At 40.6% G+C, this 14,107-nt stretch overlaps 1 protein-coding gene across 3 annotated transcripts in view; it reads left to right on the top strand.

Moving 5' to 3' along the window:
- sox6 (SRY-box transcription factor 6) overlaps nt 1-14,107 on the top strand; it is a 132,160-nt gene that overhangs the window by 103,908 nt on the left and 14,145 nt on the right. For all 3 annotated transcript variants that reach the window (XM_041974231.1, XM_041975742.1, XM_041974990.1), the window contains exons 11-14: nt 498-647; nt 2,704-2,875; nt 3,027-3,214; nt 13,936-14,041. In XM_041974231.1, the coding sequence (XP_041830165.1) occupies nt 498-647; nt 2,704-2,875; nt 3,027-3,214; nt 13,936-14,041 (616 nt within the window). The remainder of the gene's footprint in view (nt 1-497; nt 648-2,703; nt 2,876-3,026; nt 3,215-13,935; nt 14,042-14,107) is intronic.

Below are 14,107 nucleotides of genomic sequence, written 5' to 3' on the forward strand. Positions count from 1 at the left end.
TTGTTCAGGCTCCTAAGACTTACAATGTATGTGTTAAACATATTCTGTGATGGCAACAGATGAGGTTGCTTGTGGAGTGGGGCTGTCTCTTGTGAGTGTGTGGAGACAAATCACAGGCCAGAAACTTCAATAGGAAGCTGTGTAGATCTAGAGCTCTTTGCTAACACATTTGCATCCAGGCGGCAAACTTTTCTCTGTGATGAGCGGAAAACAGGGGCTCCAAGTATTTTGAGTGAAAGCCATCTCTGTATGGTTTTTAAGACTGCTGTCTCTCTCTGGGTTCAGCCTTTGAAATACAGTTAAGACCTTTGAAGGGAGTTCGCTGCCAGCTTCATGGAAAGAGAGGAAAGACGTAGAAGAGAAAAAGAGAGGGGGGGGATGAAGGCAAATACAGAGGCAGAGAGCATTCTAGGGAGAGGAAAAGACAGAATATAAAACTTTGAATGTTTGCTGGATTTGGATGTTAACGCCTTGTGGGTTTCTCCACCTCCCTACAGCAGCTGTATGCCGCCCAGCTTGCCAGTATGCAGGTCTCTCCTGGAGCCAAGATGCCTCCACTGCCCCAGCCCCTCAATTCAAGCGGACCCATCTCTCCTTCATCTCTGAAGAATGACAAGAGTTCCTCCAGCCCCATCACTCAAGTCAAGGTAGAATTCTCAGCTGCTTCAGCCAGCCTAACCCACAGCTTAGACCTTGAGTGGTACTTGAACTAGCTTAGTCTATATGGTGTTTGAATAAACCAGCACCTACAATCATCACTGCTTCAGTGTTACAGCCAGCCGGTGGTGAGCCCAGTTCTACCAGGCCATCAATCTCCGAAGCTTTAACAAGGCTTTCTCTCTCTTACCCAGAACTCTGTGGATATGGTTGCTATAGTTATTGCAGCTTCAAGCCAGTAATTTGTGGAACACATGTTTTTCCACAATGAAAAGTCTTTTCTTCTCTTTTGTAACTAAAATGGAATAAAACCATTAAAACAGTGCCATACATTTGCTGACAAAAGTGAAGGAAAAAGTAGGATTGGTAACTTTTTTTTTTCTGCAAATAAACCAAATGCAGGATGTGTTTTCAGCTGCTGTATGGCATAACTGCTCCAAACCTCCATGCAAAGGAAAGGCCACATACATCATCTCCACTCACTAAGGCCATAATCAGAAACATGCACCCATTTTGAAGTAGTTTTGCTTAATAATATCACAATGGAGAAAGACCATAAATCATAGTAAGAAACCACTCCAGTTTCTCTTCACTCACTGGGCCTCACATACACAAAACGAACACACACGTTTAGGTCTCCTGCCTCCTGGAATTTCCATCAGTTTAATTCAACACTAATTTCATAAGTACACTAATCTGTTTATTGGAGAGGATTATTGCCAATCAGACCAATATTAACAAAACCTAAATTTTAGTAAAAAATTTATTTTGTGAATAACAAGTATAATAAGGCTTTTACATTAAATGAATTATACATGAATAAATAGATGGCAAACATGTACTGGCATCTTCCCATTTCAGTCCACACTCCAGCGGAATCAGATTGCCTTCAGTTTTGTTTGTCTGTTTTCAGCTTCACTGCATGACAAACTGTTATTGGCACAGTAATAACAAGGCCTTGGGGCACTCTTTGCTTGAGCCATATGTTTGGACAAGGAGACACTTGGGCTCTGAAAGATACAGTTACTGACAACATGAGCCCTAATCTGATTTAAAAGATTGCTGTGTACACAGGGAAATTTATCCATTGCAAAGTGACATTCATTTTCTGGGATCCAATGGTTTGATCCCAAAAAAACCTTCTCACAGTCATTCAGCTTTTATTGTTTTAAAGCTAATCTAATGTGTATATTGTGCTCATCAAGCAGTTTTACCATTATTTTTGGATTTTTTTAAAGTAATCAAATATATTATAAGTTAAATATATTTTACATTTATTATGTCTATAATACTCTTGGTCTTAAAATAAATTAAATTACACTAAATCAAATTTAATTAAATGAAATATTTCAACATGAGTCTGTAGTTTCCTTTGTCAAAACATGTTTGGGCTCAGTAGACAACAGGTTGAAAATGGAAACATTGAATGTTCTTCTTCATCTCAAAGCAGTGACAGGTATTGCAAGTAACCAGCCCAACAGCACAGAAAAAAAATGCATCCTCCTTTGACCTCCTCTAAGAGCCTGACTCCATTTAATATGAAAAAAAGAAGAAATAGGCATATCAAAGCATATGATAAAACCAAGTATGCACAAATGAGGAATGAAATTAGAAAACAAGTTAATGAAGTTGATAATATAAGCCGACATCTGATGAATGGAACAGCTGTCTTTGATCATCGCCACCACCGTTATCTGGTCATTATTTATTCTTCGAACCAGAGTGCAGACACAGAGCAGGGAGGAGGAGAGGCAGAACAGATGAAGACGTACAGAGAGACAGAATCTGCTTTAATTAGTGTGAACAAAGGCACTGGGCAACTGTGAGGAAGATCGCAGAGGAGTAGAGGAGAGAGGAGAGGAAAGAAGAGTGGGGGAGCAAAAAGAGGAGGCATCAAGGAGGAGGTGTGGGTCAGGATAGGGATCCTATAATTAACCAGAAACAGAGGATAACTGTGCTGTCTGGGAATCCGGAGCTCCTCCAAGAAATGGAAGGAGGACCTATTCACATCTGTCTTCTTTCATGCTCCTGTCTCCGCTGCCATAGGAGGAGGGAACACAGCCCCTCAACCTGTCTGCTCGGCCAAAAACTACAGAAATGGTCAAATCTCCTACATCCCCGACACAAAACCTGTTCCCCGGCAGTAAAAGCAGCCTCATTGGGAAGGGTGGTATCCCCAGCCCACTTGGAGGAGGCCTAGGACGAGGGTCATCTCTTGGTAAGATCTCACAGCATCTTCACTCCTTCATCCGTTGGCACAATGTTGCAAAGCTATGCCACAGTTTTAGTACAACATGTGTCACAAATACATGATTTTTATTCATGGTTCTCTGTGTTCCACTCAGCATATTTATTGTCTTTGTGTTTAGATATTTTGTCCAGCCTAAACTCAACTGCCCTGTTCGGGGACCAGGACACAGTAATGAAGGCCATTCAAGAGGCTCGGAAAATGAGGGAGCAGATCCAGAGGGAGCAGCTGCATCACCACCAGCAGGGCATGGAAGCAAAGCTGTCTGCTCTTAGTTCGGTTGGCCTCAACAACTGCAGAACTGACAAGGTTAGAGCTCAAATGATTTAGTTCGTTTTATCCTCCCATTCAGGTCTTCTCCATTGCAAGCTTTTTCCATAAAGCAAAAAAAAGCAGTTGACCACAAGAATGCTCTGCTCTCCTTGCAAGAAGTGACGGAAAGAAACTATTCAAGAAAGTGGAACATTTTGATACAGCACTAAATCTTAAAACTAATAATTTTCTTTAATCCAAATCCAGGGTGGTCGTATTGATAAGGCCTGGCATAATTTTACATGCACAAGTATGTTTACTCAAATTAGCATAAATATGTTTGTGTGTGCGTATTTAGAGGTTTCTGCGTTGTTGATGCTGGCGTGAGGGCCGTGACAGGCCATGGCAGTGCCCGGTGTGGGTTAAGAAGACTCTGAAGTCTGCCCAATTAAAGCCAACTTGCAGCCCTCTCCGTCCCCTGACACGGGATGGGGCTGCTTTGTACCAGGAGCACACACTCCCAGGGATTCCCTTTAAAAATATCTTCAATCGATGAGTCAATCAAGGAAAGAAAAAAGCTGTCCTCCTCTCTTCAGCTTGATGCCATGTTGCCAGTTGGCTGTGAGGAGCAGGCAGAAACTGGGAGCGATGCTCATTAATATTTCAGTACCTGACACTTTCAACCAACACCCTCAACTAGGTCAATGTATATGTAAAAAAGTCAATGAATATCTATTTTGATTTCCCCCTAATTTGGTGTTTGGAAGAGATCACTGTCTTTGCAGGTGGCAATCAGCTATGCTCTAAGTGAAGTGATGCAAATAAATTGGTGCAGCCCAGAGAGAGGACGGAGACAGCATTTTCTGCACTTAAAGACTCACTAGACTGAATAAAAGAGCTTGACAATCAGGAATCAGTCCATTATCCCATCTTTGTACCAACAAAGAGTTGTCATAAAAGTTGATAAATTTAAACAGCCACATGACCTTGCACAAAAATCTATTCTTAACTTTTTCTTCCCTTTTATCCTTTACTTTTGGGCTATCTTACTTTAGTTACCACAAGATTAAATATGAGTTTGCAAGTGCTTTCACTTTTTTGTCCAATTTCAGTCCCTGATTTGGATACAGCTCACAACTTTAACTCACATCGAAGGTGTGCTTGCGGTCAACTAAGCAGTCAAATCTGCCATGACATGAAAGAAGAAGTTTAACAATACCTTTTCCACACGCAGAACACCTTCAGCTTCATTGTCCTTTGGTACTAGAGCTAAACGCCCTTTTTACTCCCTGCTTATGCATTAGTAAGATTCTGTTTGTTTTCTCAGAAATTTTGGCTCAGCCTTTGTTCAGCTAGTGTTAAAGCAATTATCTCAGAGGAAAAGAATCCTCTTCTTTCCCCTTTTATAAAAGGGCCCTCTTCTCAAAGGAGTCAGTCATTCTTCACCTGTAATCTGAGTGGAGAGAAAGACTATGCAAGTGTGTTTGTGTGTGTGGGTCTGGGTGTGTGTGTGTGTGTGTGTGTGGGGGGGGGGGGGGTTGATAAGTTGGAAAAACTATTTAAGAGATGAGAAGAACAGAAGGATCATAGTATTGACAACACAAAATGAAGCACCATCAAATAAAATCAAATAATTATGTAATATAAAGGCTTTTAGATCCTTTACACATGCCCATGCACATGCTCTTGCAAAGACCTACTTACCCATAAATGAAACACAATCGCCTCTGGTAATATGTTTCCTTTGGTCATGGCCTAGTCAGTCTTGTTGAAAGACACTGGTGATTGACTCCCTGGTTTGTGCAAATCATTGTGAGCTATTGTCATGTTTCAGTGGCACTGCTCCTATAAGGATGGTGTGAAATTAAAGGCAAGCTTTATCAAGTCAGCTAAAAGAATTGCCCCATCATCTTCATCCTTTGGCCGCAATAAAGAACAGTAAGTTGTAATTCAGCTGTGAAATGAGAGAGGTGAGAGAGTCTTTTGCTGATACAACAAGCCAACAGACTAGAAAGGCTTGAATGCCCCAGATAAAAGCTTTCACTTTAGTCAGTTTCAGAATATAAATATTTTAAAAAAGCGCCTCACCTGACATAAATATGGCGTGGTCTTTAATAGCTTCTCTCCTACTCTCTTGTTTGGAATTTTATCATAGTGAGAGCTTACATGAAGAAGATTCTGGAAAGGTAACATAAATGGGATTAAGGAGAGGTTAAGATCATTCAGTGTGGCTGTAAGATGGGGATATTAAATATTGATTTATCCCACTGTAATGACCAGGCAGAGGAGTGGGTCTAAGTGCTGCTTACAGATGGATCGATTCATCTTTTCATACAAAGTGTACCTGAACAGTACAATGAATTCCTCCCTAACCTTTATCACTATGACTCCCACTCTTTTTCCCTCCCTTCTTGGCCATTGACCTAGGAGAACATAGGGTAGATCAGACACTCTGTTCCAGAGTATACAGCCCTTTAACCTGAGGACATGTAAAATATTCATGCTTTACAGGAGCAGATTTTTGTGCTTTTTATTTGTCTGTTTTCACTATATCCCATTAGTACAATAAAAGCTTTTACAACCCTTCTGCAATTTGCCTTTTTGAAATATTTATCTAAAGGTATTATTGTCTGCAGAGGGCAATTACTTTGTTCCATTATTTACCATCTCCTCCTCACCTATTGCAAGCTTTTACCTAGAACCAGTATGCCTACAGTCATATACAATACATCTGAACCCATTTGTAACCATTTGAATTGTTTCCCTCTATTATGTACTGCAGCTAAAACAGGACTGTTTTTCAGGGTCACAGGTGAATAAATATCAAGCATCTATGTCTCCATTTTTTAACTTAAATGGCACATGCGAAGATTCAGCTACTGTATGTTGCTGCCTTTTCATCAACATTTATGGCCTATTAGAATATATAGCCAGCAGGTCAGAGATGAAGGGCTTTCTGCTAATACACTTTCCCTGGCTCAGCAAGAAAAAACATTGTTTTAATGACATTTAAGCAATGTATTTTCACTAATTAGTTAAATAACATATATTTTTCTGTAAAACTATTTAAGAAACACTAAATATTTCTAAATATCCTGTGCAACCTCCATTGTATTCTGAATGATATAAATAAAAAGCTTATGTAAACAAATTATATACTTAATTATATATTTAAAATAGATAAAAGTAATTTTGTAGGCCAGTCATTTGGCCAAAGCTGCAGCCCTTTTGTCTCAGCAGCATTGGTTGGGACTTTTTGTTTGACCCTGGTTTGTCAGGAAAAGCTGATTTTTCATTGATTTGTCAATTTTTAAGTTCTGATAAAATCCAGCATATGTGATGTCCTGGAGGTTGTGTTAGATAAAATATATTCTTCTGCTGACAAGTCCTTAACTGGAATCAAAAGGGGAAAGGTCAGTGTATTAACCTATTGAACTGCCCTTTGTGCCCCACAACACCTCCTTTCCTCAGTATTGATGACTACAATTGTCCATTTCTCGTTTCCCAAAGCTCAGCCTGTAAATATTCAAATGGAGCTTACACTTATGCTCCAGAAAATCCAGACTCCTAACCTATTGGTTATACTGCCCCCCCTGTGTATGTGCATGTGTACATGCATACATGCACATGCAAGTGTGTGTGTGCACATGTGATGCCAGTGCTCTATTCAGACAGAGCTCCCACAAAGACTTTGAATATAATCTTGTCTGCTTTGCAGCCCTGGAAGCAATTTTCTGCTCCTTTTCAACTGCTGTCTTGGAAATTGCAAACCAAGGCATTTTGGCTGCAATGTAAATCCTTGGCATACAAGGGTTTGCCCATCCAAATTAGATTATGCTCAGCTCCCAGACACTGGCTGTAGCCAGCAAGTGCTATTGTGAAGATTGCTTGCATTAATGCTTTGTCCAATTGTTCACGTTTGCCAAAAGAATAAAAATAAACTAAGACTTTGGATAAAGTGTACTTGTGTGTAACTGCAGGCCCCTGTCCCAGGTCAAGTTTTTGCCTTCTTGCATCTTCTCCAGAAAGACATCTTTGTAATGTCATGGATTGGACGCAGGAGATGAACTGGAAGGTCCCAAATGCAGGACTCACGGAGGCCAAAACAAAATGAAACAGTCCAGGCAACAAGGTTTTTCATGGGATAGCCCAGATAGAGGTGAAGGAGCAAGCAGGGCCGGCAAAGCAGGAACCTGGCAAGGGGTCAGTGAAACAGAGGTCCCTCGGGGAGCCAGACTGAGGGGCCCAGGAGACTGGGCTCTGGTGGGTGGCTGGAAGGTCAGGCCGATGGAACACGGGGGTCTGGAGGGTGGCTGGGAGGCCAGGCAAACAGTAATCAGCATGGCAGGATACCCCGGAATGGCCAATGAGGCAAGGACCTCATTGGGACACGGCCAGAGACCAGGGGACATAGGAGCTGGGACAACTCTGGCGAGCCATAGGACACCTGGTGAACAGCAGTCTCCTCAGGCACACAAGCAGGAATTAAGAGAGGAGAGGTGAGCCCAGCAGGACCTACTTGGAGACAGGAACGGGAGCCAGAAACGAACGAAAAGCATCCTGCTCAGGGACACTATCAGAGACTTAAGGCGAAGGAGTAGCATTCCACTCGGGGACCACCTCAGGAACATCAATACAAGAAGATGGAAGAGTTTCTCATGCCTGGACTGCCTAGGGAACAAGAACTCGAGAAGGTGAAGGAGCATCCCTTGCCTGGACCCCGTCAGAAACAAGAATCAAAGGTGATGGAGGAGCATCCTGCTCAGGGACCTGCTTGGGAACAGGAACTGGAGAAGGTGGAGGCATGGTGTCGTCTGCAGGACCCAATGCAGGATCAGGAGCAATGCCTCCCCGTTCCCGACCATGGATGGCAACACCTGATTATCTGAAGTCTTATAAGATTATCCTATAAGATTGTACTGTGGTCTAAGGTGTCTTAAGAGTAAATTTCTCCCGACAATCGGCTCCAAAACAGCTCATGGCCGACAATTGGAAGTATTAAACATGTTCAATATTTACGAACAAAAATCTTCACGTGTGTGGGGAAAGCCAACGTCTCCCATGTTAACATGTCAGCTGGAATCTCCAATCAGATTGATTTCAATCGGACAGATGAACTAATTGCCCATGTAAATGTAGCTATTGATGGGGTATGGTATTGTTGCAAGTTGGAATATAATTGCTGCAGTGTCTAACAAGACCAGAGTTTTTGTCCGCATTTGAAAAGGAGCTTTCGTGGAGCTACAGGTTCCAATATACAGCTGTTTCTAACCCAGAATGTTTAAGGATTTAGCCTTAACTTCATTCCGTGGAAGACACAGTGAATTGTTCTGTATTATTCAGGACTAGAAACTTGAAGAAGATGATGTCAACATAAATGATCTGTGCACTCCAGGGGAGAAGGAAGAACCAAATAATGACAGAAATGTGTTACGGAATGAGAAATATTACACATTTCAGTTCATCAGTGTTTCAGCATCTCATCTCATTTTAGTTCAGCACATAGACAAATGTGATATTTACCAATCAACCACCTGCACATAATGTATCAAAAATTGGGAAATGACTATCTTACATGCATTTTTTAAGTTGACACTGAAGGGTCACAGTTTGCGGATTTTACCTCCTAGGAAGAGTAATGTATCTTTAATATTGATGGCACATCATTTTCATCATTTTCTTTCTTTTTTTATTGAAAATAAACAACAAACTAAAATTAAATTGGCACAAAGCCCAGAAAAGTCATCTCTCTCTTTCTCTTTCTCTCTCCCTCTCGCTCATACACTCACACACACACATACATATAAACATCTTAATTTAATGAAAAGCCTTTCTTACCTCTGTTTTAAATAAATGAGGTGATGCCCTGGCAGAACAAATGGGACTTGAATAGCTTTCCATCTCTACTCTGTGTGATGTTAGAACAGATGCCAGCCTTTTGTAGCTACTACTGTTGATTCTGCTTCTGTGCATTATCCTTAGCAAAAATACAGCTATGGGTAAAACAAGATCAACAGTCTGCATGAAAGGACCTGGGGATTTATTGATTGGCTGGATGTACTCAACATTTAAATGGTACACAACTACCAAAAACTACTGGAAAACTGCAGACTCATAAATAATGGTACAACTGGTTACAATAACAGATGAAGGCCTAAGCTATGAGAAGCTGTAGCCATGTTAAAGTGGAGTCTTTGTTTCCAGCAGGACTGGGGCAGATTGTTGAGGGGTTTAGTCTGAGACCCTCAGAGTCTTCACTCAAGAGCTACAGACCACAGTAGTGACTGACACTCGATACACAAAGCCCTGCATTGTGGTCTGAGCCAGTGCCTCTAACTTACCACATACCAGGTGTGTGATATAACAAGAGCCAGTTCTGCACATTATCAAATATAAGTGGCCGTTTAAGGTTCATCAGCTGCTCCAATCATGAAATTTTTAACATACGCAGTCTGAATATGTCTGATATGAAGGAAAAGATGACAGTTCATATCTCATAAAGGACTGCAGTAAGTGCTGTCAAATTTTAGGGAGGTGGCAAAACTTGTCATTTACTTTACATACATTATGTTAAAGAACAAAAAATAATCATATTTTATAGATAGATAGAATTTTATTCAAACAAGTGAATCAAACACAAAACAAGAAACATGTTTTGTGTTTTGTGAGTGACACAGAATCCAGATTAAAAATTAACATTGGCATGTCCGAAGTGGAAAAGAGTGAAGTCTAGGACTTATCTTGACCCCGTATGCCATTTCCAACATAAAAAAAGTTAAGTCGTCCCCATTCATAATAATCCCATAAAAAGTCAAGTTTCAACAATACTTATGTTACCGTCATTATGAAAATCAGACATGTTCCAAGAGTGAACAGAAACAGTTCAAGTATATTTAAAGGAAAAATACATACACACAAAAAGTACAATACCCCCCCACCCCCCCAAATTTCAAATAGCAGATTGAGACTAATATTCCAGATATATTGTGTTTTTAAACATTTGTTTAAAGCTGAAAAAAGACCGACAGTTCTTCATTTCCTCAGAGCACCTTGGAAGCTATAGAATGGTATGTTCTAGCGAGCATTAAATGGAACAAGGCTGATCTCAAAGTAATTTGGTGAGGAAACACGCAAGCCACCAGTGACATCAAGCCATTAGAACAACACAAAGAACAACACGGGTTTGAAAAATTACATTGATACATGTGTGCTTCGACAAGTGACGGGTATGGATAGGACTCGTTCCACCTTGGCATTTTAAATTTTCTCTAGTGAAAGTACAGATGTTTCTGAAGTGGAGTTGCATCAGCAAGTGTAAGCAAATAAAGTGAGTTGACTCTGGATTTAACTCTACCTAACTCCTAATGTAGCCTTTTTTCATCTGTATTTGAACAATCTCAGACCATATTGCTTTTGTGTAGCCTCAAGCTGTTTACAAAGGAGAGAGTGAAGGAGTGTCAGGATTGGCAGTATGCTGCCTAAATACAGGGCAGGAGCAGGCACAATATAAAGGGCTGTCCGCCACCCGCCTCTGCCCAGAATACACCCTGTGGGCAGAGCAGAAGGCCTCCGGCACATGTTCTGTGGCCAGCTAGATTAAAGCTTTCTTTACAGCATTGACAAGGGCTCTTTTGGGATCCCTCGCCCAAGAAGTTCCACAGATTCTGTTATCTTTCCTCTTCCTACTTGTCTCTCTTCCGCTGTGAGTCACGGCTTCACCGGCCAGCTGAAGTCATGAGTAACTGAACAAGTACTACATCTCTTAGAGACAAAAGACTGCACAGACTGGGCTGATGAGATTATTGTGGGTGGCAGGCCTCTGCAGCAACTCGGAGAACATGGCTATAATTTAACTTGTGGCATTGAGAGCTGCATGCTAAAGTCGTTTAGGGAAGGGACCGGTAGCCTGCTGATGGTTGTGGTCCGAGTAGGAGGGTAGTATTGCATACTGTTATGTCTTTTTATTTCCTGTTTCTTTATCTTTACCTCACCTGACTTGATTTTTTTTCATGTTCTCTTCACATAAGCTTAATTTCTTTTAGAGATTATCACCTTTATTATCTGTTTAGCTTGCTCTTATTTTTCCCATGTATTGTGCATTATAAATACCTTTTTATAGCAGCCATATACTGATAGGCTCCCTTTTTTCAGTACCTCCATCTCTTCTCATGGCAGAATGGCTCGCTTTCCCCAGATACTGCATGTCCTTTCCTACTCCTCTGTGTCAGAGTGATCAGTAAAAATTTAATGACACTATAAAATAATAAAACTGCCATTAATTTATCACAGCACTTGATGCGTAGGCAGTAAAGAAGCATTAGTTCACTGAATATTTTCCAACCCTAAAACAAAACCCTGGTACTATGCAGATAATTTATGGCCTTAATTTCAACTATATTTCTAAGTCTAAGATATAAATGAACAAACTTATAACCAATAAGTATATTAAACTCAGTATATAAAATTTTATGAAAATTTGTAGTACCATATTGAGCAGATAGTCTGATATTAATTAGCATAGCAAAAGAGCAATACTTAGTGTAATTAAAGCATTTTATTGTAGTGTGCAAAGCACTCATATATATATCTATATATATATATAGATAGATATATATATCTATATATATATATAATTTAATTTTTTTTTATGTAAAATGAGATAAATCATCTTCAAAGTGCCTGAACAAGAGTTTCATTTAGTGTTGTGGCAATCTGTTTAATTTGTTGATTTTTACTGCTCATATGACTTAGTGCGGTGGAGAAAGAAGTTCAACACTATGCTAGTTATTAATGAAACTCATGATGGATGGTTCCTGTTCTCCCTCCTTCTCAGCCCAACATGATGCTTAATGATCATGAGTTTATAAAAAGACTTGATTGATCGAGAGGGGCCAATGCAGCGCAGAAGAAGGATGAGAGGACTACTTTATTACAGACATACAGCACCGATGAATGCTGTGTCTTTCTAGTAGACTGTCCAAGAAGCATCTGAAGCAGCACCATCCAGCTAATCGCACTTCAGTCACTTTGTCATCAGGCTGCTAGCTTCTTTCATTAAGAGCAATAATGTGGCTGGGTGATGGATTCGGCTCTGCATATGTGTGCGTGCATGTCCGTGCATGTGTTGCTTTACACAGAACGTGTCACCGTGAAAGGCACCATACTCCATCTTCTCTTTACAAAGTGTCCTCTTGCCCAGCAGGGACCACTGCATATGTCATAATTAGAAAACACTTATGGAAGCAAAGGGCCGTCAGATAGACAGCCTCTAATCACAGGCCATAAGCAGGTAGTGGTTAATTGTATATCAGAATCACTCAGCTGGTCATAAATAATGAGTGCTCCTTCAAGTAAGATGGTAAATTGCAGTGCTTTTCCTGCCTCTCTTGTGGTCCTTTCTTTTGAGGAATAGTTCTTGAATAAATAAAAGCATGAGGAAAATCAAAATACTGTGAAAGGCCTCAAATGGATTTGAACTATGGTCATCCTTCGTCTTGTCATATTTTTTTTTAACTCTCAAGAAAAAAAGTTACACAAAAGAGTGAGAAAATGTTTCAGATATTTTCTTTCTTACTATATGCACCATAATTTTCTTCTGGCTATTCTTTCCAGCACAGTTGTCTTCAGCAGAAAATCATAGCATTAACATTTTTAGTTAACAATTAAGTCTGCTTAATTTTTTATTACTTAGTTGCAGGGAAAAAAAACAACACAATGCATAACAAAGGAAGAACTCAAAGATTAATGAATGGGCTGGTGTCAGTGTGCGTGGCTGGGGAGCTGTTAGTATTATATGGGGGACTGTACCTGGGTGTCTTTTCATACTGCATGTGATAGGGTTGTTTATAGAGAAAGGAGGCAGAGGTCAGTGCAGACAGTACATCTTTGGCAGAGATTGAACGTGCACCCTGGGAGTAAACAAATGCTTTTTTTTCTGAATGGTGGCAACATGCCTGCTTTTAGTGTCATCCGGGCAAAACCAGAGGGGGGGGGGGGATTATTTGTATCATGCAGAGTCAAAGTGTCCATCTCCTAGTTGAGTCTTTAGAGAGGAAGACAACCCTTTGCTAATGCCCTGTGTATTCACTGAGGAAGTAGGTCATTCAACAATGGAGACAGCAGCAGTCGGCACTCTCCCCTTGCATAATACATTAAGTGTAATGTGCAGCAACTATTCAGAGGCCTCCCGAAAGCTGTTATTTTATTCTGTAAATGCACACAGACATGACATTTAATATTGTTACCGAGTGCTGAATGACAGGGTTTCATTGTGCGTCAAATACAACATGATGCCAAGTTTAATCTGAGCACAAAGCAACATGACAAACGGGAAAACACGGTGTGTTCTCCAAAGCATGAACTCTGAATAAATGATGGGCGCTGAGCTCTGGGCACTGTAGACTGGAAGGGAGGATGTAAGGAGAAGATTACAGAGGAAAATCTGAGCGTTGCAAAGAGGGCCACAGCCCCATTGTGTGCCTGGGATCACAAAGTATCTTTCTGTAAATCTATTTACAGCACCCCTGGCCCTCACTGTCTCTCTGCCTCCTGCCATCCATTATATCTGCTGTTGAATAGAGAGATGAGGAAAAAGCTACATCTAGTTCATGTCAAAAGAGCATCTCTTCAAAACAACCTGTATTTATCAGACACCTTTTTTTTTATTCCCTTCTTGAATTTTCAGATTCCTGTTAGGGTTATCTATACAATTTTCTTATATTGTAAAAATGTGAATGTGAGCTTGTTCGTTTACCTGACTGTTTATGTTTTTCCTGTAGGAAAGGGCGCATTTTGACAGCATTGGGCACCACCTTGGCAAACTGGGAGAAGAAGGAAAGCTCGGCCACAGAGTTATTGACCTCACCAGGCCTGAGGATCTAGATGGTAAAGCAGTATTTTGGTCTCTCATTTGTTTAATTGCACACAATTACAAGACTTCTCAATAAATTG

Source organism: Melanotaenia boesemani, chromosome 1 (assembly GCF_017639745.1).
Source record: "Melanotaenia boesemani isolate fMelBoe1 chromosome 1, fMelBoe1.pri, whole genome shotgun sequence".
NCBI lineage: Eukaryota > Metazoa > Chordata > Actinopteri > Atheriniformes > Melanotaeniidae > Melanotaenia > Melanotaenia boesemani.